Below are 23,249 nucleotides of genomic sequence, written 5' to 3'. Positions count from 1 at the left end.
TCATATCTCATCCAACCTGACATTATAATTATAAATGTGAGCAATAGTATGTAAGCCCTAAGCTCGCGAACAATGGCCAGATCGTCGCTCGACTTTTGCTAAGGGCCTAAGCATTGCTAAGTATTTTGATTAACTTTTGTAGTTAGACACTGACAATATCATCCTAGGTTACAAGGAATAAGGATCATCAACAAATCAAGATAGAGGTACTGCAACAATATAGGTTCTACCCACATAGCCCGACATCGACTCGCTAAACATGCAAACATACATAAAGTATAATTCATCAATTGAGACTCCATTCAATTTGAACAAGGAATGCAATATGCTTAGTTGGTTGCCTTGGTGCTCAGCTTGATCACAAGCATGCAAACATACATAAAATATAATTCATCAAATGAGACTCCATTCAATTTGAACAAATGATGCAATATACTTAGTTGTTTGCCTTGGTGCTCAGCTTGATCACAAGCATGGGAAACATCTTCCGGATCACCCTCGATCACACTCGCATAACCCACCGGTCCTTCGTTCGCTAAAGAAGAACACGTGCAATGCTACAAGATGCATAATGAATGAGGATGCAGAACAACAAGTTAAGAATACAATGGCACACGAACAAACAAAGAAGTTTTGCAATCTGGGTAACATCAAAACTTCTGACTTAATGTCGTACCTTCTGACTAGAATCGGAACTTCTGATCAATCGGACCGGCCGAACCTCTGAAATTTTGGACGCTCGGTTAGAAAAATATTTAATCAGACGTTCCAATACTAAGGTCAGAACTTCTGGTGTTGGCTGGAACATCTGGCACTCTCAAAAAATGGGCTCTCGGGTTGCAACTCTATTCAATCAAAAGTTCCGGTCCCAAGGTCGGAACTTCCTATTCGGTCAAAAACTCTAGCTCAGATGAGGCTTTTGGGTTGGGTTAACTCGAGTTAAAACCGGAACTTCCAATATGAAAATTAGAACTTCCGATACCTTCAACAATACAAAGTTTTGCAAATAAGTAAGGTCGTTTTGATTTGTATTTTGAATCCTAACCCACATACACATACATTGGTACTAACACATGGCTTCTAAACCTAATTTACTCACTCTAAAAGCATGAACACTAGCTATTGCTCTTCCAAACTTCTCTTCTAGCTCTCTTGCCTCAAGAACGCATGGTTGCTTCTCCCTTCTTTGATTTGCAGCTCCCAACTCGGAATCCAACCCAACAAAACATGCATTTCTACCATGGGAACACTAGAGACTTACCCAAGGGTCTTTGCCACGATTGTGGACTGTCGGTGAAGGGAGAAAATCAGAGGGAAAAAGCTTGAGAAGATGATGAAGGCCTGCTGAAATTTCAGAAAAACAAGGTGTGATTAAATTGATTTGTAACTCTCTCAAATCTTCATGCATGTGAGAATGAATTGGATGAAGGGGAAGCTAGAGAGGTGGGGAAAGCGGTGGTATAACATGCAGACATCGAATTCAAGTGCTTGAGTGTGAGGAACCATCCAAATAATATTCTAGTTAATCACCAAGTCAATCATTTACATAATCACGACTTCAACGATTAACTAGAAAATATCATTCCGGTAGTCCCGGCACGTGTTTTGTACCCAAGATCGAACACATGCCTTTCCAATATAAGCAATCACAACCAAGCTTAATGAAGAGCGAGTAATTTAAATTATATTACAAGATCTTAAGCATTAACAAGTTTAATAATTTACAGCAAAAGAAATTTAGGAGGAAACTAAACTGATCAACTCCTAGCCAAAAGAGAACTACGCAGCGGAAACAAAAGCTATAGACCACAAAAGGTGGGTGAAGCCATATGCCTTTAGGCTTCACCCAAAAGCGCGACCACCGAGCAGTTGCCTACTCATACCCGTCACCCTCAACAAGCGTGAAGTAGCCAAACACGGCATCTTCCTCACCTGCAAAACCTGTAGAGCAGCTAAGTATGAAGGTACTCGCAAGACTTAATTCATATAAGGTACATATAAATAACTCGACTCCAAGGATTATGCATTAAGCCATTAGTAAGAAAAAGGCCACAAGGTTAAGTACATTAATATGCTTAAGCAACCTCGACATATATGTGTGAGCACCTATGCTTAACCAATAACTTGCATATAAATGTAAAATGGAAATATAGCAATACATCAATAGCCAACATCGAACCATTAATTTCACATTTGGTTAGTTCACTACAGAATTGAGAAATATTATGTTTGCTATGAGCACATATAGCATGAGTCCATTCAGTAACATGAGTACCTCACATAGTATCTGGCATGTTGTATTGTCGATCTATAACCTTACACCTTGGTTTTGTAACGAGCGAAAATACATTATGTTGTCAATCTTGATATTATGACTGAAACAACCTGGTAACGATATCAATGTGTATCTCAGACCTTTATTCGATGACCTTAAGAAACCATGGTCAGAAGGCATCGAGGATGGGAATCAGTACAAGCAAGTGTACTTTACCTTGGATGCCATGTTGTTTGTCACCATCAATAAACTGCTAGCACTTCATAACTTGTCAGGTCAGAGGCAAAAAAAAAAGGTGAAGCTTGCCCCCATTGCTTAGATGACACATGTAGTTTAAGGTTAAACAACTCAATGAAAATAGTGTATATGTGACATCAATGTTTCCTTCCCAAAAAGCACCCATACCAAAATATGGACAAGCAGTTCGATGGCACAAGGGAGAAAATATTACCTTGAAGACATTTTAACTGAGAAGATGTCCATAATCAGGTTAAGAATATCAATGTTGTCCTTACCAAACAAAAATGATGCTCAAGGATGATGAACAAAAAGAAATGTGGAACAAGAAATCAATATTATTCGAGCTAGAGTATTGGGAAAAATTAGATGTTCGCCTCTTTATCAACAACATGCATGTGAACAACAATATCTACGAGAGTCTGATTGGTACATTGCTCCAAATGAAGAGAAAAGGAAGGGATCATGAGAACACACGAGCTGACCTTGAAGAAATAGGCTTAAGGCCGGAGCCCCATGCACATGATACGGACAAAGGAAAACACCTACCTCAACAACTATCACTCTCTTCAAGAAGGAAAAAAAAGAATTATGTGAGTTCTTGCATAGTGTGAAAGTTCCCACTGGTTACTCGTCCAACATTGCAAGACATTTTCGGTGAAAGAGCTGAAAAGAAATTTTGCCATGATGAAGTACCATGATTGCCATGTGATGATGACGTCACTGCTTGCGGTAGCTATTAGGAACATCCTCCCAATTAAGGTTTGTGAGGCTATTCTGAGCCTGTGCTTTTTCTTCAGTGCAATTGAACAAAAGGTGCTTGATCCAAACTCGTTGGAGGAGCTAGAAAAAAGACACTTTTAGACTATGTATTCTTGAGGTGTATTTACCACCATCCTTTTTTGATATCATGGTACATCTCGCTGCTCACCTTGTGGAGGAGATTCACTACCTTGGCCCCATGTTTTTGCATCACATGTTTCCATATGAGAGATATATGGGCGTTCTCAAGTCATACATATGGAATCAAGTATTTCCATATGAGAGATATATGGGCATTCTCAAGTCATACATATGGAATCAAGCTTTTGCTGAGGGATGCATCATGTATATTATAGAGGAGGCATTGGAGTGGTATGTTGATTACATTGACCCAAATAACTCAATTAGTGTGCCTAAGTCTCACTGTGAGGGGAGGCTCGCAAGTGTAGGGGTTCTTGGGAAGAAGGCAATGACTCCTAATTAGAAGGCATACGATCAAGCTCATTTCCTCACGCTGCAATAAATGAGCAAAGTATGCCCATATGTGGATGAGCACAAACAAATGCTACTTGAAGAGAATCCAGGGCAGACCGAAGCTAGGGTTATGTGGAATATATGTAAAGGTTCACCACTTGATTCCAAGATCAAATAAGGCAATCGAGTACTCCTACTATGCTCTGATAAAAAAACTGGGATCTAGCCCTATATACATAATTGTGACATGTTAAGGGTACAATATAAATGGATACACATTTTACAAGGTTGTCCAAGATGAGAAGAGCATATACCAGAACAGTGGTGTACTTATAGATGCATATGACAACAATATGCAGAGGGGTATATACTATGCTCAAATAGATGAGATCTGTGAGCTAAGCTACTTGGGATTCAAGGTAGCCCTGTTTTGGTGTCATTGGGTACAGGGATAAAGGGCATCACTAATGACAAGTATGGATTCACTAGCGTTGATCTCAAATATATCAGATACAAGTGTGAACCCTTTGTACTCGCTAAAGATGTTTGCCAAGTCTTTTATATGACTGACACAACAAAGAAGAAACACCATTTGGTTCTCGATGGGAAAAGATGCATTGTAGGAGTTGCAAACGTCGTTGATGAGGAGGAGTTCAATTAATTCGATGAAATCCCCACTTTTGCTACTGCAATCATGCCACATATTTCGCCGACTGAGAAAATTCTATACCTGCGCTCTGACCATAACAAAGGGATCCATGTCAAGAAAGCACGAAAATGACAAATTTGAATTTGAGTGTTAAATTTATATATTAAGGTCAAATTTTAATTTATATATATTAAATTTGTAATATTAATGCCAAGATTTTAATTTAATGTCAAAGTTGTAATATTAATGTCAAATTTGACATTGAATTATGTGTCAATTTACATATAAAAAGTAATGAATTTGATTTGAGAAATTTTATGTTTCAAGTTATTTGAATTTAATATGGAAGATTTCTGTCAAAGTGATAGGTGACGAGTGATCATCACCTATGACATATTGTCCAACTCTCTTTTTTTCCTCCTCAGCGGATCATCCGGTGTTCAAATCTCTGTAAGCTCTCTTTGATCTCTTGAAAATAGTTCGGTGTTCAAATCATAGGTGACAGTTCATGCTCTTCACCTGTCACCTATGACATTCTTTACCGGTCACTGATTACAGGTCATAGGTGACGAGTGATACTGTTCACCCAATTCCTATTACTTATTATAAGTGATAGGTGGTTATAATAGGTGACGGGTGAACAATATCACCTGTCACCTATGACCTTATAGTATATATTGTCTGAGTCACTGTCCTCCTCCATGTCATTTTGACTAAGTCCTAAGTTCTGGACCTAACTCATCCCCAAGCCGCATCCGAGCCTAAGAGCTCGGCGCCATAGCCATCGTCTTGTCGGACCAGGAGCTCACTGTCGTATCGTCAGACTAGGAGCCCACTGCCCACACTACCCGCATCGCCGCTGTCCCAATGGCGGAGGAGGATGAGGCCTCCCGTGCCGCCATCACCCCCACAGACGAGGAGGAGGACCAGGAGCCTGGCATCGTCGCCTTCATCCGCTCGCTGTCATTCACCTCAGCACTGACAAACTGGAGTCCCATTCCCTATGGTGAGTATTCTTCTCTGTGTGATACCCGATCAAGCCATCGTAGCTGGTGCTCCGGCTGAGCCAGGGTCCTTTGTTCTTCTCTATGTGATGCTCGGCCGAGATGTCGTAGCTGGTACTCCGGTCGAGCCATCGTAGCCGGTGCTCCGGACGAGCCGTCGTAACTCTAAACATCATTTTCATATGTTCACTTAAAGACTGAATAATGAGATATAGAGGGATATTAATAACATGATTAGTTCTTACTTTGTCCAGTGAAGATTGGTAGTACTCCCACAGATTTGTGCAAAGCCATGCACCTCCCATTGGCCACACTGCATGCTTAGGATTCTTAAGAAAGGCCGATGATTTTGCCCATATATCCGAGACATGATGTGTTATGCATCCACTTGCTGTGTAATTGACCTGTCACAATTACATAGTTTTCCATAAAGTTGCAAAAACAAATCAGGCTTTTAAAATGTATTTGAATATTGCTACAGAATGAAATGAAAGTCTTTTGCTTTCTTGAAATGAATTTCAGTTTCAAGTTTGACTTTTACAAATAATACAAAGTTAATACTCTCCTATTAGTTCAATTACACTTTGTGCCATGTACATCTTCACTGACTTATCACTTGCTATCACTATCTTGTCTAAAAAGAAGAGATAATTGCATCCTTAGCTTAGAGAAAGGGTTTTTTACAGTTAGATGTAGATGTTCTTGCAACCCCTGTGCCCGTGCAATCGCCATTAGATACATGAGCTACAATATTAGGAGTATCACCAAATCCTTATTTATAGCGTCACAATGTTGACAACATGATAGTTCAACTAGTAGATTCAATAAACATAACATTCACCTTATACCATAATCAACATGATAGTTTGACTAGTAGATTTAATAAGCACGATTATATTACACTTGATCAAAAGAAAATCCTTTGAATCTACACTATTCTTAACCTTGATTCATTTTCTTTCCTCTATTGAGAAAATTCTCAGTTTTTTCTAAGCAAACAATAATCTAGTGGTTGATTAAGTATCACAGGGTAGAAGAGAATTGTCACCCCTAAGAAACCACAAGCATACAGGATACTCACACTAAAGGACGCCCCGATACAAGATGGGGAGGATAGGAGCCCAAGCCCACACTCGTTGTCCTCCTCCAGTGATAGTGAAAGCCAATGCTCATAGCACAGCCCGAGCCTATTATGTGCGATCTCTAGAGCTGACGTCGGGCCAGTAGCTCCAACTACGATCCCATCGAAGAGGTACTGAATGGAGGAATATTTTTTGTTTATATCAACTCCCCTTGTTTTCTCTCTAGATAGAGTAAGCGTATTGTCCAAGTTAGAGAACTGGTAGTGGTGCATGAGCCCAAAAGCTAAGTACACAAACACATTTGTCGATGGACAAGGTTACCCTCATAGGAATCGACGCGAACGTGCCTATGGATGAAAAGTCCTTGAATAAATTCTGGAGGGTCATAAGGCTAATTACTCGGGAGAGGGTGCCAATAACGACTAAGTTCGATGACCTTAGTGACGAAGCGAAGAGGGACTTGTTCAATAATAACATTAAGGAGTATCTGGAGTACCCTAAAAATATGAATGAGCATCGAACAAATGTCACGGTCAAGGCAGCAATGAAAGCGATCGCGAAACTTCACCGAAACTTTAAGATCAAGCTTGTTAATCTGTACTTGGATAAAGGGGTGGAGCCCTTTGAGAGATATAAGCACTTGAAAGTAGAAGATTGAGAAGTTTTTCTGCAGATGAAGAAGTCAAAGCAGTCCAAAAAGGAGAGTGACAAGAAGAAGCAGCTTCAGGCTAGGAAGAAGCACAACCATAGGACTGATGCAACCAAGTACATGGGAAAAAGGGTGAAATGGCAGGTAGAGGATGAAAAGTTAGCCAAATAAGGCCAAGAGAATCCTTGGTTGCAATTCTTGGGACGACCACATTCATATTTGCGTGCAAGGGGTGAGCGATCCAAAAGTTGAGAAATCACATTTAGAAACAATGAAACCTAGTCAATTGCAAAAAAGAAGTAAAAGAAAAGGAAGCCGAAGCTAGCCAAGGTTCTTTCACTGGGGTCAGGGAACATAATATTCTCTCGGCGGCTCTTGAAAACCCGGAGCACCCAAGTCGAGTGCGAGGTGTATCTAGTTCCCAGGGATAGAAATAGGGCTTCTCGAAGACCTCAGAATGTGAAAGAAGAGGAAGATGTCAAGTGCAATGGACGTGGATGCATTGACACAAGATATCACTTAGAAAGTTTATGCAAACATCATGCAAATGCTTGCAGCACGGGGAATAGAGATTTTGTTGGGAATGGATTGGCTAGTGGCCTAAAAACAAAAATTCTCTATTGCATTCACCCAAAAAACCATGCAAGTAGGAGATCAAAGATTATTACCACCTGACGTGCAATATAGCGGAATAAGAGTTGGAGTAGACCGATCCAACATTGTGCATGTCAAACTCCTTGAGTAGCTTCTTGATCAGATCCGTGACCAGCCCCTGCACAGGTGGGCACGCTCCTCGACTAGCTCCGAGCAGGTGGGCATGCTTCTCGACCAGGTCTATGACGTCCTCGACCAACTCTGAGCAGGTGGTTGTACATCTCAATCAGTTCCTCGAGCAGATCTGTCACGTCCTCGACTAGCTACGAGTGGTCACGTCGTGCTCCATGACTAGGCGAGCAAGTAGGTCAACCAGCCGAGTAGGTGCTAGACCAACCGGACAGAAGCATCGCAATCTTCACACTGAGGATATTAGCACCACAATAGCAGCATCGCCTCTACGGTATCCACATGTACTAGACAGGATCGTCGACCGCTGATGTGCTAGCTCCACGCGCGCGGCTAGTGTTTTAGGAGATCGTGTAGAGGGTTGTGGCTAGGGTTTCGGAGTGGCTCACCTTTACACGCCCCACCCCACACCTCTCCTTATATAGAGCTCATTAATGGGCTCCCACGTTGGAAGCCTTTTAGGACTCTAACACCTCATGAATCGCAATCCAATCAAAACTATATATGAATCCAATTCGTATGTTTTGTTCTAACACATTGAATGTGTGACTCGTTAGGTTCATCTACAAATGGCTACAACTCGGAAACCCTTTTCAAACCGAAGTCAATAGCAGTCCATAGCAAGACATGTTGGCTCCCGAGTATACACAAAGATCATATTGGCCAAACCTTGATAGACACATGCACAGATCCCTTCACCTTACAATACCAATCAAGCTCAAGGCAAGATACGTGCCACCTTTGTGAAAGCTCGACCATTCACTCGATCAAGTAGTGGATTCATCATGATTAACTCTTTAATCATATTGAAATGGCCATGTACTTTCTTAATCTAACTACCTCGAGGGGCCTAGAGATATTTCTACCGTTATCAAGGAGGGACAAATTTCATCTTGATCGTCCACACCCCATAACTATGACAAATCCGAAAACTACCTTTATGACTACCCAACTATAGAATATCGTTTGGTAGCCCCAAAGTATGTCACTACATATTTTGGGAATTAATGACGATATCAGGTCTAAGAATCCTATAGGTACACCATATGAAATAACAACTAATGACATATAATAAATGACAACCCTAGCAGTATCTCAAGGTGGTGTGTGTTTAATTTCTCCTGCACATGAGAGACACACATTAATGATAGGTGAATACCATTAGCCATCACTTATTTGGTCATATAAGTGACGGGTTATCAGTTTAGCCATCACTTATTTGAACACACAAGTAACGGGTAATCATATAACCTATCATTGATATGTTTCCCGTGGCACATGGAAGACATATATTAGTGATGAGTGAATACCATTGACCTTCACTTATTTGGTCACATAAGTGACGGTTTATTAGTTACCCGTTACTCATGTGATTCTGTCCAGTATATGAGAGACACACTAACGGGTCATGATTATGAACCGTCACTAATAAATTCATCGGTGATGGTTCAAAATCTGATACTAATGATCTCTCATTATTGAAACATTTAAGATGACAGATATGTGAGGTATCACTAATAATGATTAACATCAATCGCATATACATTTTTCACGTAGTGACCCTTCATCCTAGTCTAATCTAAGCCGCGGCCGACTGGCTCACCGGCTTGACACGAACCGTCGTCGATCCTCCTTGGCCCTCGCCTGCCCGGGAGGGTGCAAACGGCCTGCGGCCGATGCCCGCCGTCGTTGGAAAATGGTCACTGGCCGGCCTGACGCTGACCACTTGGCCGAATCCGTTCTTTTTTTTTTTTAGTACAAACACTACAACTACTCTCCCTGTGCGCACCCGCGTCGTTCTAAAACCTCGAACGCGGGCGGGGGCTGCGTCGAGCTACGCTCAGTTCGAATCCGTTCTTTGTCTCCTCTCGATCTGACGGTAAGTCACGTCGCCGCATGCAGCTCCAGCTCCAGCTCCGGCAAACCAAAACGAATCGAAGAAGCTGCAGCAGCTGATCTGAGTGATCTCCGTCGCCCCAACCGTCCTCCAGAAAAGCATGTGTGCCCTCTCCGTCCGCATGACCGGAGCGGTACGACGAAACCGCCGCGACCGCGATCGTCCACCTCCCAAGCCAAACTCCACGGCTACCAGTCTACCACTAACTACTGCACGAGAGGCACATGGCGAGAGAGAAAAAACTGAAGCTGAGTTGGTTGCAGCGGGCGTAGCAAGAAATCGGCACAGGGAAGCCATATGGACAAGGACGCGGTACCTAGGCCGGCGACGAGTATTGTTGCTTCGACTACTGATTCTGTAGTAAAACAACAAGCAGAAAATTGTCGTTAAGTTGTTGTTTTGTGCTCATTTTCGAGCTGTTGTTGAAAACGGTTATAAAGAAATCTTGTAATCTCTTTACAAACATAGTTAAGGTTAGATGAGCAGATGAGTGTACCAATGTCTTGCAGCTTGTAGAGCTTTACGTGTGATTGGTCCTCATATATTGGTGTCTGCGAGTTACCTTGAAGAAAATTTGTGTTATGTGTGAAAGAAACAAGATAACGCTTGCCACCTTATTATTCCTGAAGTAAAATTTTCCAAAATATTTCTATTGCTTTATTTGTTACTCGCAGTGGTTCAGCCAAGATTTTAAGGATGGGTATTCAAACTTTCACTACAACAGAAATAGTCATCCGAACCGGGTCATCGTTGGCTAGGATAGAACTGTCACTGATGAAGTATCAGTATCGTTCATAACTTCCCGTGCTCCATCAACGATTAAGCCGAGTTGAATTGGTACTGATACTCAGTTGATTAACATAATTTGTATCAAGAGCATGCATTAAGTAAGAATATGTTTTATTTTGTATTAAGTAAAAAGTTTACAGCTATCATTTATATTTTAATTAATACAAATAAAGCTATTGTATAATACTAACAATATCCTATGTTCAAAAAATATTCTAATGTGAAGCAAATTTTAAAAAAACAAAAGAAACAATATCAATGCCGGCTAGCAAGGGTGCAGTGGCAGAGCGTGAAGCAAAACGTGGGGTGGGCCGGACAGTTTCAGCTCAGGAGCCCCCTGTTGTGCCTCCAGCTACCTCGCAGCCTGCGCTAGATGAGGTCAATCCTACTCTTCAGGAGGTGCTCAGTCAGGTTGACCAGGAGATGGCCACCCAGGGTGTCGACACCTCCAGCTCCGACCCACGTCCTGACACAGTGTAGAGTCAAACTGCAGTAGGAGCGTCCTCTCCAACCGACGATGCTGACATTGAGCTTCTCTCGTCTGCATCCGACTCTGATACCGATGCCTCTCAATCGTGGTGCAGCCTTCTTCGACAACGTCGGCTCCCTCGTCTCCTCCTACTCCAGATGTGTAGATGTGTTCTTTTTTTGGTTCTTAGATGCCAAAGGTGGAGAGTGTCTAGTGTTAGGGGGAGTTTTGGAGAGAGATAGTTAGATTTGAGTTCTAGTGAGCTTGCTAGTTTAAGGGGAGTCTAGTTTAGCTTTTGAGTAGTTAGGTTCGGCTTGTTGGATCTTATGGATTTTGATGTAATGACAGACCTTTTGGTTCTTAATCGATGTATTTAGCTTATTTTCTTATAATTCTATTTCTTCTAGCTAGATATGTTGTTCTAGTGCTAAGCTTTTTCTCGCTTTATTGTTTCATGCTCTCAATTGCCTAGTATGATAGGGTGCACTTAATTTGATATCTATATTTTGTCATATGTGTTGTCATCAATCACAAAAAAGGGGAAGATTGTAGCATCTAGACCCCTAGGTAAGTGGGAAGTGTTTTAGTGATTAATGACAACCATATCATTGTGTCTAACAATTTATTTTGAAGGAAATCAAAAATTTAGTTCGCAATGATATTTGGGTATGATTGGTCCCTAAATCGATTATATGGACGATCAAAGGATATGCACATCAAGATTAAAGATCTTCTAGTTCTAAGTATCATAAAGGAGATGAAGGACACTTAGAGTAGTATAGGTCTATTTTTCTTAGTTTTTTGACCGTACTATAAAGATGAGCTAAGAGTAGTAGCTTGACCTAGTTGAGTCTAGATGTGATTTGATGCACACTTGTGAAATTCTAGCATTATGTAGCTCATAAAAGTCCATGTTGAGATGTCGAGAAGTTAGAGCTCAAGAAAGTTTGAATTGGACGAGCTCAAAAAACGTTTAACTCACCGGATGATCCGGAGTCCGAAGAAAGAACCCACCAGAGCTTTATTTGTTCAGTAAGACAGAAAGTAGTTGAATACACAGGATGATCTGTCTAAGTTAATGGATCATCGGACGATTATTTTTTGCTGACACGTGTCCAAAAATTTCAGAAGTGTTTCACCGTATTGCCCGGTGTTAGTGTGGTGAAATCACCGGAGTAATTTCAGCAGAAGTGAACTTGCTCAGGAAAATGAAGTTGAACTTGTTGGATGATCCTGGGATGGAAGTGTGGAATCACCGGACTAAGTTTTCTGGAGGCAAATTGAAGATGGTATACTCACTAGATGCTCCGGTGAGTTGATTGAAGACTACACCAGAGTAATATTTCTAGAGAGGGTTATTTTGGGTGTTTTGAATTGAAACTACTCACTGGATGGTCCGATAATAGTAATATATGTACACCGGAGCTTTTTCTCCAGATGAGCCTTTGATGGTAGAAGCAGCTCAACCCATCGGATAGTCTAGTGTTGGCTTGATGAGAGTCACCGGACTAATAGTTCCAGAGAGGGTTGCAATGGGTAGTTTTAACTGAGTTACACTCACAGGATAGTCCGGTGTTGAGTGTATGTTCACTGGATTCATACATCGGACTATTAACAGTACAACGGCTAATGACAGATGGCACAGTGGAGGATTGAAGTTTGAATTCACCATATTGTCTGGTGTGAGTAAAAAGATACTCACTGGATCATCCGGTGTTAGCAGAAAAAGTAGGTGGTTAAGCAATGGCTATAATTTGGATCTCTAGCCTATAAATACCCCTCCACTTGATTTCATTTGGCTAGTTAGCGACCCAGAGAAGCTCATACACTGTGTGTATCATCTAGAAGCAAGAGAGAGCACTTGAGTTAATTTTCAAGTCCCTAATTGAAGATTAAGGACTTTATTAGTGCTTAGAGAATAGCAAGTATGCATCTAGCTGTAGTCTAGGATTGATCTTGGTCAAGTGAAGCTATTGGCTTGTTACTCTTGGTGATTGGCAACACCTAGCCGGTCTTGGTGATTGGGGGTGTTCTCGGTGAGCTCTTGGAGTTCTTGTGGGAGCCCCGGGAAGAGCTTTGTACTTGGTTTGATGCCTGCCAATCCGGAGATGGAGAAGTGGCAATCATAAGGGAGCACTTGAGTCTTATTGATTTAAGGGGGAGCAATATCCTTGGTAGATGCTCCAACGAGGACTAGAGGGAGTGCCAACTCCTCGATACCTCGGGAAAAAATCCGTATTCTCTTATCCGTCTCTTTACTATTTCGTAATTTAATTTGAGCATTTACATTCTTGCAAGCTTTTATATTTCGCATTTTCTTTGTGTCTTTGCTTGCTTGTTTTGTTACCCTCTCCTAGCTTGTTCGTGTAGTCGTATTTCCTTTATTCTAGGCTAAGATTGCTATTTGTTCTAGATTTCAGTAGAAGTTTTTAATTGCCCAATTCACCCCCCTCTTGGGCCATTCGATCCTTTCAGGTGTATATAAGATGGGGGAGAGGAGTTGCAGTGGAAGATTGTGAACACCAGACAAAGAGCAAAACTCCAGTCGGTCATCAGAACATTTGGTGTTAAGAAGGATTTCTTAAAACACTTTTGGGTAATTGTAAGATGTAAACATAAAACTCCGGCGCTAGCATTTTGTTCACACTGATTTATCTGGTGAGAACAAATATTGAAGTCTAGGGTTTCTGAAGATTGCATTCATCGGATAGTCCGGTGATAGCATTTTGTTCACACCAATTTATCTGGTGTGCACATTTTGAGCCTCTAGGTACCTCGCCATGCGAACTTTTTAGAAGGCAAAGTTCTTTCCCTCGAACTTGGGTATGCTCCCCGCATTCTTTGTCATATTCTAGTGAACACATATTACAAGTCATAGGCATCGACAAACACATATATATACATAATAGTTCTCACAGGTCACCCCCGAGAAGTTGGTCATTGAGCCAGTCTAAATTTCTATTGAAGTCTTTCCATGCCTCACCATCACCTGGATGGCTAAGTTTATTCTCCACCTGTTGCACTTCAACTTGTGTCATTATGCCTCCTCTGCTGTTTTCTTAGAAGTAAACATCCTCTTAAGCCTTAGAATCAATGGAAAATGTCTCAATACCTTCTCAGAAATACATTTGCTTCCATCTGCATCTTTCTATCTTGATCACAACATACAGGGCACTCATTATTTTTTGCATACTCCTTTCGAAACAAGACACAATTATTATTGCAACAATGGATTGAATCATATCCAAGTCCAATAGGCACTGATTCTTCAAGTATTAGTGTTGGCTTATTTTTACAACATGCATTGATATTCTTCTTGAAAAGGGGTTTCTTGTTCTTCTTGTACTTGTTATAGTCGTGGTCGTTGTCCTCCCTCTTCTTGAACTTGGGGCAGTCCGTATTGAAGTGGGTTGTGTCACCACACTCAAAGCAGGCTTGAGAGACACTCCCCCTCTGATCTTGACGATTGTTGTAGAAGTGGGTGAACTTCTTCACAATGAGGGCAAGGTCCTAATCATCAAGTACCTCCACCTGCTCCTCTGTGATAGAGACAAGGGATGACAAAGCAAATCCACTAGATAAAGTGTTAGCATAAGAAACACCACCTCCATACTGGTTGCCACCATTAAGTCCAGAAACTAACGCCATGTTCTAAGACATGGGGTTTCCAAGACCAATCCGAATCACCTTGGCTATCTCAGTGAACTTGAGCTTGCTAAAGAGTTCATCACATGTTAACGTGTCGTAACTTGGTGACTCTTCAATCTCAAGATCTTCACTTCTCGTATGCTATAATCGAGAGCATAGAGAAGCTTTATCGTCTTCTCATGGTTAGAGTAGGGCAAAATACCAGTGGATATATGGTTGCTCACAATTCCATCAAAACGAGCAAACATATCATCTAGAGATTCACTGGGTCCTTGCACAAACATTTGGTATTCTTGGTTGTATGTACTTTGGCGTCTGGCCTTAATATGATTAATGTCTTCATAGAAGACACTCAGAGTAGTCCAGATTTGTCGAGCAGTATGGAGGTTCTGGACCCTGTCAAACTTATTCTGACTCAGGCTAGTGAACAAAATACTTCTGATCTTATTGTTGGTCTCATACTATTCGATTTAAACTAGAGTCATGTGAGCAGCAGGGATATTGTAGTTAGAATCAACTACTTCCCAACATACACTTCCTTGGCTTAGAAGATAAGCCTATATGTGCACCTTCTAGTATGAAAAGTCTTGTCCATCGAATAATAGATCTTCCCACTTTTCTCCAAGTCGCCTATAGATCATAAAACCAGTTAAGGTCAACTGTGATCAAATTGGCTCTGATACCAATTGTAGAACCGAGATAAGTGACTAAATGTGGGTGAATAGGCATCTTACAAATTTCTTGCGAAATAGTTGGCATACTCCTTGTTCACCCAACGTTCCTAAAAAATGCATAAATGAAAGTATAAACTTTAGAGAGACAAAGCGAGAAAGAAAGTTCCAAGGCAACACGACTACACAAATAGAATATGATCCATATGCTCTATTCGAGACCATTCCATGTATCTTTGAGTATAAAAGTTTCAAACTTGAATGAAGAACAAAGCAAAAAGATAGTCACCGAAAGAAGCAACTTCTAAGTTGATGGTCTAGAGGCAAGAGGATTCAAGACCCTCTCAAATATATGAGTATATGAGCGTTTATATCTCTAGCAACAAGAAGAACAACTTCCTAAGGTTGAAAAATAGCAGCTTAAAGGCAAAAACAAAAATCAACAAGAAAATCAAAAAACTTGGACCGAAGGCATGAAAACCGAAAGAAGGAGACTAGAAGGATATGAACACAAGCTCATGCAAAAAAATAATCTTCATTAAGCACAGAGGTCAGCCCTATTTTTTGGCAAATTACAAAGTTATTTTTCTCACAAAAGCCGTAGCCCATTACAAAGACTAAGCATATCCTCTCCTCTCCTCAAAAACCTATCACAAGGCTCTCGAATGGCTGGCTCAAGACTCTCCCATAGCTCTACCCCTCTATTTATAGCCCTTGGGAGCTTCCTTAGCGCTTAAGTTTTCTTGTTCCCAAAATACCCTTTGCCGGTAGTGCACTCCTACCTACTACCGGGTTATTTTAGTCTAGATTTTGCTCCTTCCATTGAACGGCTACAACTTCTTCATGACTTAGTTTCATGATGATGCCGCATGACCCTTCAGTCCTCTCACGGTGTTGTGGCCAAACCGCAAAACACTAGCACGCTTCTCAAAGCGTGACTGGCCGTCACTTACTTTGCCTCAAGCAAGCGCTTCGATGTTGACACGTGTACTCCGTCTTGCGATCTTGACCGTTGGCAAGTCTCCCCCAGTCCCGATCCCTTGGGCCGCCTTATCACCTGCATCAGCATCCCCTTCACTTGATTTTATCAACATGCCATCTTCATCCTTCATCCTCTTCATGCTTTGCTTGAACTCCACATGTACCACTAGGATCACCCTTGACTATATCCGATCTCCTTGATTGTCTAACACCAAGCACCCGCTTGGCCCCAATCATCCCACCGTCAATCGTCAAGTTGCATCAATCACCCACACATCATGAAACAAGCAAACACATATCTCAAAATTCCAAGAATGTCTCTAGTTAGCTCATAACACAAATCCTCAGTTCATAACTTATTCTGCAGAAAATGTGAGCATTGGATGTTCCAGCGTGTGCACTTACTAAGCACCGAAACATCCGATAAGTGTGTTTCCATTCAGCGCACTGAACAATGCACTCTGCAAGAATTGGTCTGGTGCAAGCTTCCGGTGTTAACCCTTTAATCACCGGAATGTTCGGTGCATTCAATTCCATCTGATCAGCGACTAGCAACCTCTCTGCAAGAATTAGTCTGATCTATCCTCCGGTGTTCACAAATACTAACACCGGATTATCCGTGACTTCTTCAGATTTGGTGCTAAACTCGAATTTTAAAATTTATCGCACATTGGAAAATATTCCGACACTACCGGCATTGCATCACCGGATCATCCAGTGGATTGAACTTGATTTCCTCCGAAAGATTCCTTCTCTGCAGGAAATACTCCGATGAACTCTTGTAGCCCACACTCGACTATCCGGTGCATCGTCCAAATTTCTTCTCATAAACAAAAATACTCCAGCGTTCTTGTCAGCACAACACCGGACCATCCATTCAAGCTAACTTCCCAGACACTGGATATTCCGGTGAGTTCATTTTTTCTGTACTCAGAAACAAACACATCAACTCCATGTTTCCTCCAACTCAAGTTAGTCATGAACAAAAATAAGCATAAACAAACACATGCTAACCAAGTTTAACTTAACTTGATCATTGTCAATGACTCAATACAATCAAACCAAGGCACATCTCAAGTTAGTTTCTCACTTGATTTTCATAAGCTTAAAAATCTACTATGTCTCATCAATTTTGCAAAGTTCACCGTAGGCATAATCGAGCAAGAGCTGGAGCAAACAAAAATGAACGTCCAATGCATCCAGTCTTGTTATTGAAGTCTAATGGCACCATGGCTGCGCAAAAGAGAGCAAAGAGGATAAGCTAGATTTCGCCTGATGTGTTAGTGCAAAAAAGTGCAAATAAACAAATATTCTACACAATTAATAGTCAAATTCAAATTTTCCAACCAAAAAAAATTGTCCAATGCAACCCATGTATATAAGTGGCCACTGAGATAAGATTTCAAAGTCCATTTCTTCTTCTTTTTTTAGGATGTCAAAATTTATTTTCCTTACATTTTTCACCGTCTATGGCTGGTGTTAGATAGTAGTATGCACACTCCCAAATCACTATTGAATATTCAAGATTGTTCTTAGTAGTATCTTACTCATCTTAAATGGGGTTAGGGTAACTGGATGTTGAGGCATAGTTTGTACAGTGGCACCTTGACGGTTTCGTATTGCTGAATTCACTAAGGTACTGTTTGATTAGGCTTCTGCTAATCTCAACCAAACGGCTGACTATTGAGTTGGTTTTTTAAAATGAACTAAAAACTGAGAAACAAGCTCAGATGAGCTTTTCTGACTTTCAGTATACCGGGAAGCTAAAAATTTCTTACAAAAGCAATAGCAAGAAGACATCAGCCAAAAATCAAAAACCAGAAGGTAGCTTTTTAACCAAAAAAATAAAAGCATCAGCCAACTAAACAGACGCTAAGACCTTCAATGGCGGAGCTTCTATGAAGTACCATCAGCGGAAGCATTAATTTGCGACACCTTTTCAGAGAATGTAAAAAAAAAAATCAACAAAAAATAGATCTGGCATAACTGAAAGACTTAATAAGGAAAAAACAAAAAAGTACAAAAACATAGTTTTCCACTATTGCAGAAAGAACTAAGATGCATGTGCACAATAACATGGTTTTCTACTCTTAAGTGTCGAACAAGTACATACAAAGACATTACAAAATGTCAAACAAGCGTTGAGTATCATTTACAATATAAGGTCCATATGAGGAGGGAGTTGTATAGAGGGTTTCCTCTCCCCATGACAATAGAAACTGAGAAAAAGGCCGACTCATCAATGCATGGCAGGGGCTTATTAGCCCGCCGTGAGGCAGGTCGAGGTTGGAGAATGACAAATGTATAATTTAGACGCCGTTAGTTGAAGGGTGATAATGGCACTACAAACAATCATATTATCAACTGTTGCAGGCTACGAAGAGGACGGCAAAGACCATAGTGGGAGAGAGTCGGAGCCTCGGAGAGAAGTTGACGGAGGCACATGAGTTGGTGCTTAAGAGTGAATAGCATAACTTTAATCGTTATTGCATGTGAAATTATTTGATTTAAGTTTCACATAAGAATTAGAGCATTAGTCTCTACTAATATAGGCACCAATTTCTTCATACATAACATGTGAAATTATTTGATTTAAGTTTCACATAAAAATTAGAGCATTAGTCTCTACTAATATAAGACACCAGTTTCTTCGTGCACCTCCCCTCCGATTCCCTCACAACTAAAAAAACAAAAAAAAAATCCTGCCTCTGAGAAAACCGGGAAAAAAAATGACTGGCTGTTTCCTGACATTTTCCAAGGCAGTGCAAGTTTTCATGGCATTTTCCAAGGCCGGTCCGAATTTGAGGCAATGTGTATTCAAAATTAAAATTTGAGGCTATAGATGGTTTATACTTTCTATATTTTGATTTCTGATCGGAGGTTGATTTGACGAATTAGCATGGTTCTTTGGTTGGAAGTATGGGCTAATTGATAACTTATTAAATTTTTATTCCACTGCAAACATGGCAGAGCAACCAACATGTATCTCCCCTTACATTTAGGTTTTGGTTCAGTGACTTTGAAAGTTCCGATTTTGTGTATAGTTAATTTGATGTCCGTTGCAACGCATATAAACTTTTCGTATGAAATATCTATTGATATTGTATTGTATTTTAGCATCCTATATTATAGCGATATTATGTAACATGTTACTCTGCTGGAATAATTTTTATAAAGATGATAAATATAATAGTCGTAATAACACAATATATAGCGAATAATTTTGGACCGTGCTAACGAAAGGTACCTTCAAATTTGAGGTACATGGAAATCGCTACCCCTCCGCCCCGGGCCCGCACGTCAGCGCTTGTACGACCAAACCAAACTCCACCTGTCAGTGAGTAGAAGGCGAGTGATGGTAGCCACGTGCCGCGTCTCCCAAGGGAAAGGGTAGGGAAGAACAGGGATCCCGCACCTTCCTGCCATGCTGCTCCACCTCACCTCACGAGTCTCACACCTCCTGCAACCCTCTCTCCTTTCTTTCTAGAGAGAGAAAGCAAGACACGCCTAGAGACTAGAGAGGGCGGCAGTCAGTGCGAGCGTGAGGACGGAGGAGGAGATGGAGAGGGCGGCGCCGGTGAGGAGCTCCCACACCTCGACGGCCAACCTGCTCGCGTGGCCGCAGCCCCAAGGCCCCGCCACGCCGTCGCCGGCGCGCCACCCCGGCCAGGTAACAAACACCCCCTTCTTCATTCCCTCCTCCTCCTCCTCCTCCATGCCCGCTGCATCTTCCGCGTACGTGGTGTGCCGCTCTTGATCCGTGAGTTCTTCTTCCTTTATTGCGCGCAGCCGTCGGAGGCGATCAGGAAGGTGGTGTTCGGGGGCCAGGTTACTGAGGAGGAGGCCGACAGCCTTAGCAAGAGGTGAGATGGCTCTCCACCCCACCCCGCCCCTTTTCTTTGTCTTCCCCTAGTTCCTGCGCATGGTCCTTTCATTCGGATCAAGAGATTCGCCTCGATTGATCTGACCTCTGACGAGCGCTCCTCCAGGAAGCCGTGCTCCTCGCCCAAGTGGAAGGAGATGACGGGGAGCGGCATATTCGCGGCCGGGAGTAACTGGGACGCCGGGGAGGCCACCGCTGCCCCGAAGCCCGCCCGGATTGCCTCGCGCCAGGTGCAAAAATTGGTGCAAAGCCTTCGGATCGATGTTGTTGCTTGATTTGTGTGGTTGTGTGCTACATTGATGCTTGGAAGTGCTTAGATTTTGCCATTCGTGTCATACTGTGCTATATACAAAGTATTTGTTCTATAATCTATATGCTGGCAATATTTCCTTTTCATACAGAATCTCGCAAGGAATTAATGAAGCTTATCTGTCAGATTGAGTGCACATTTGTTGGGTTTGGTACTAGCTTATGCCCATGTGCAATTATGCTATAGATCTTTGGTGCATGGTACGATAATTGGAGTCGTGGGACACATTAATTTTGCAATGTGCGGGTCTTATGAGCATGAGTGCAGTGAGAAAGGTTTCGCATTGCTACCATGTTAGTGGATTTTCCATGAAACAAATTAGAAATGCAAATTTGATTAATTGAACAGAGCCTAGAGATTCAAGCATGTAGCCGCATAACTGTTTGATTAAAAAGTTAATGCATTTTAATTTTCTACACCTCTTTTAGAATAGTACAAATCTTAAAACAAAATTACCAGGAATTAAGGTATTTTTGTGCCAATGATTTAGGTTAAACTAACTCTGGCTGATACTAACTGAATGGTCAGATTAAAATATTCCGGAAGATGCATATCTTTTTTGTCTTGTAAAACTATTCGATCTACACAATTCATCCCTGCATCAGCTAGATCAAAGATGAACACCATTTGGCTCCTCATCCACGTCGTATCTGACAAATGCATGTAGCACAGAATGACACCCATACTAGCAAGGCCGCATGCTTTTATTTTTTTAATAAGATGAAAATAAATCTGGAGAAACTAACCATTGCCTAGTCTGTTATCTACTGAATATATATTGATATGGAATAACTGGTTCAGTATAAGAGAACTGCATTCGGTCACACTATATATGCTTGGCTCACACATGGGGGATTTTTCATCTTTGACCTGATCAACTCTCACCAAGATCAAATCAACTGTTGGCTTTCTTTCTTTCTTTCTTTTTTTGTCAACACATGGATTGAAGTCAACCATTTACGGTTCCAAATTTGTAGTAAGCTTAATTAACTTATATTTTGTCAATTCGTCCCTGCCTCGTAGTGATGGTGTTGCTTTAAGATTCGTAACTTTTTCCTATAATAGGTGTTCCGAAGCAAAATCCAAGTTAATTAACCTTTTATGTTCTTGCTTCTTCAGTAGTCATGATTGTGAAACAGTTCCAATGATCATACTGTACAATTAATTTTGTTCTCAATGTTGTTAATAAGCCTTTTCATGTATGTAACAGACTACTGTTGTGTGGCAATTCACATTTTGGCTAATTTTGGTGTCTACACTGTAATTTAGTTACTTGGCAGTTAACTGTGCAGTTGATATTTTTTTGCAGAGAAACAGAAAAGAGAACAAATTTTTGGCATGATCTAGATTTCACTAGTCTTTTTTGAAAGAAATCAAGAAAAATGAGTCATACTCCATGATACAGTGGTAGACTAAATCAGTTTCATTTTGGCCTACAGGCGATCAGTACTGTAAGCCACATCTCTTTTGCTGAGGATGGAAGTGATCCACCCAAAAAGCCAACTTCACTAGCTGAGGTGGCAAAGCAGCGTGAGCTTAGTGGTACTCTTCAAAGTGAGGCAGACAGTAAGATGAAGAAGCAGATATCAAATGCAAAATCCAAAGAGCTCAGCGGCCACGACATCTTTTCTGATACTCAAGATTTCAGGTCTAACAGGGCAAGGAACTCATCAAATGGCAGCACTCCCTCACACACACCTGTGAAAAATGCAAACGTACTGCAACATATCTGGTACTCCATTGGGTTTTTTTGCATTTCAATGTGATATTCGACTAATGTTACCCTAATTAACAGGTGAGCACCTTCTCGTTTGGAGAGGCCAACACTGACAGCGCGCCGAAAACAGCAAAGAAGATTACTGGCAAGAAGTTCACTGACCTCACCGGCAACGACATCTTCAAGGGAGATGCAGTGCCAGCTTCTGCAGAGAAGCATCTGAGCACCGCAAAACTGAAGGAGTTTACTGGTAGCAACATTTTTGCAGATGGGAAGGAACCAGCCCCGGCGCGCGTAGGTGGAAACCGCAAGCCTCCTGGCGGCGAGAGCAGCATCGCGCTGGTTTAGCATCTTGGATGGACCTTGTCCTAGCCCATGTTTGCCTCCGTAGGAGTTTGTTGATGGCGCAGGTTGAACCTGTCAGTTTGCAGTCTTGTTTTCGTGATCCGGCTGTGCGTCCCATTTTTAGTCATCATGATCTAGTTTAACTTTTGGTGTGTGTATGCTGTTTTGTTTGGTTTGTGACATGCCCAATGGAACAATTTAATGGCGTGCTGTCTAATTTCTGTGACTGGAGATGCAGTGTATTGGTACCATGCTCTTGTCAGTGGATATACATGTACTACTATGTTTGAGAAATAATAACATGATGAATCAGAAGACAGAACCAAGCTCGCGTGTTTAACCACATCATCAAATCAGTAACTGTTTGATCGACCGTCTGATACCCATCGAATTACTGAACAATTTTTTTAAGGTAGCTTGGGCTTGAGCGAAAGTTGGGCTTGGACTGGGCCGGGCCGGGCTTAGGCCGAAGTTTGTTCTGCTAGGATTTAGGCATGTACTCTTTTACATGGAAGATATTATTTATATATACGTACTCTTTTACCTTATTTTCCCTTACATACTGATTTTACATGGAAGATATTATTTATATATAATAAATTGTTATACCGTGTTGTATGAGGG

The 23,249-nt window shown here is 41.4% G+C and overlaps 1 protein-coding gene across 1 annotated transcript; it reads left to right on the top strand.

The window, feature by feature from the left end:
• Positions 1-19,792: 19,792 nt before the first annotated feature.
• Positions 19,793-22,940, top strand: LOC133916004 (uncharacterized). The gene is made up of 5 exons (XM_062359465.1): positions 19,793-20,040; positions 20,160-20,233; positions 20,360-20,483; positions 22,003-22,278; positions 22,359-22,940. Exons 1-5 carry the CDS (start codon positions 19,930-19,932, stop codon positions 22,626-22,628), a joined length of 855 nt encoding a protein of 284 aa, XP_062215449.1. The 5' UTR covers positions 19,793-19,929; the 3' UTR covers positions 22,629-22,940.
• Positions 22,941-23,249: the final 309 nt, after the last annotated feature.

The sequence above is a fragment of the Phragmites australis genome, chromosome 4 (genome assembly GCF_958298935.1).
Source record: "Phragmites australis chromosome 4, lpPhrAust1.1, whole genome shotgun sequence".
Lineage (NCBI taxonomy): Eukaryota > Viridiplantae > Streptophyta > Magnoliopsida > Poales > Poaceae > Phragmites > Phragmites australis.
The sequence above is the reverse complement of the archived record's forward strand: the minus strand, read 5'-3'. Positions and strand labels throughout refer to the sequence as shown.

Excerpts from the sequence above, each read along its gene's own strand:
- LOC133916004 (XM_062359465.1), top strand. The coding sequence starts at position 19,930 with ATGGAGAGGGCGGCGCCGGTGAGGAGCTCCCACACCTCGACGGCCAAC. Across the intron at positions 20,234-20,359 it reads GCCGACAGCCTTAGCAAGAG|GAAGCCGTGCTCCTCGCCCA; the intron begins GTGAGATGGCTC and ends GCGCTCCTCCAG. Across the intron at positions 20,484-22,002 it reads CCCGGATTGCCTCGCGCCAG|GCGATCAGTACTGTAAGCCA; the intron begins GTGCAAAAATTG and ends TTTGGCCTACAG.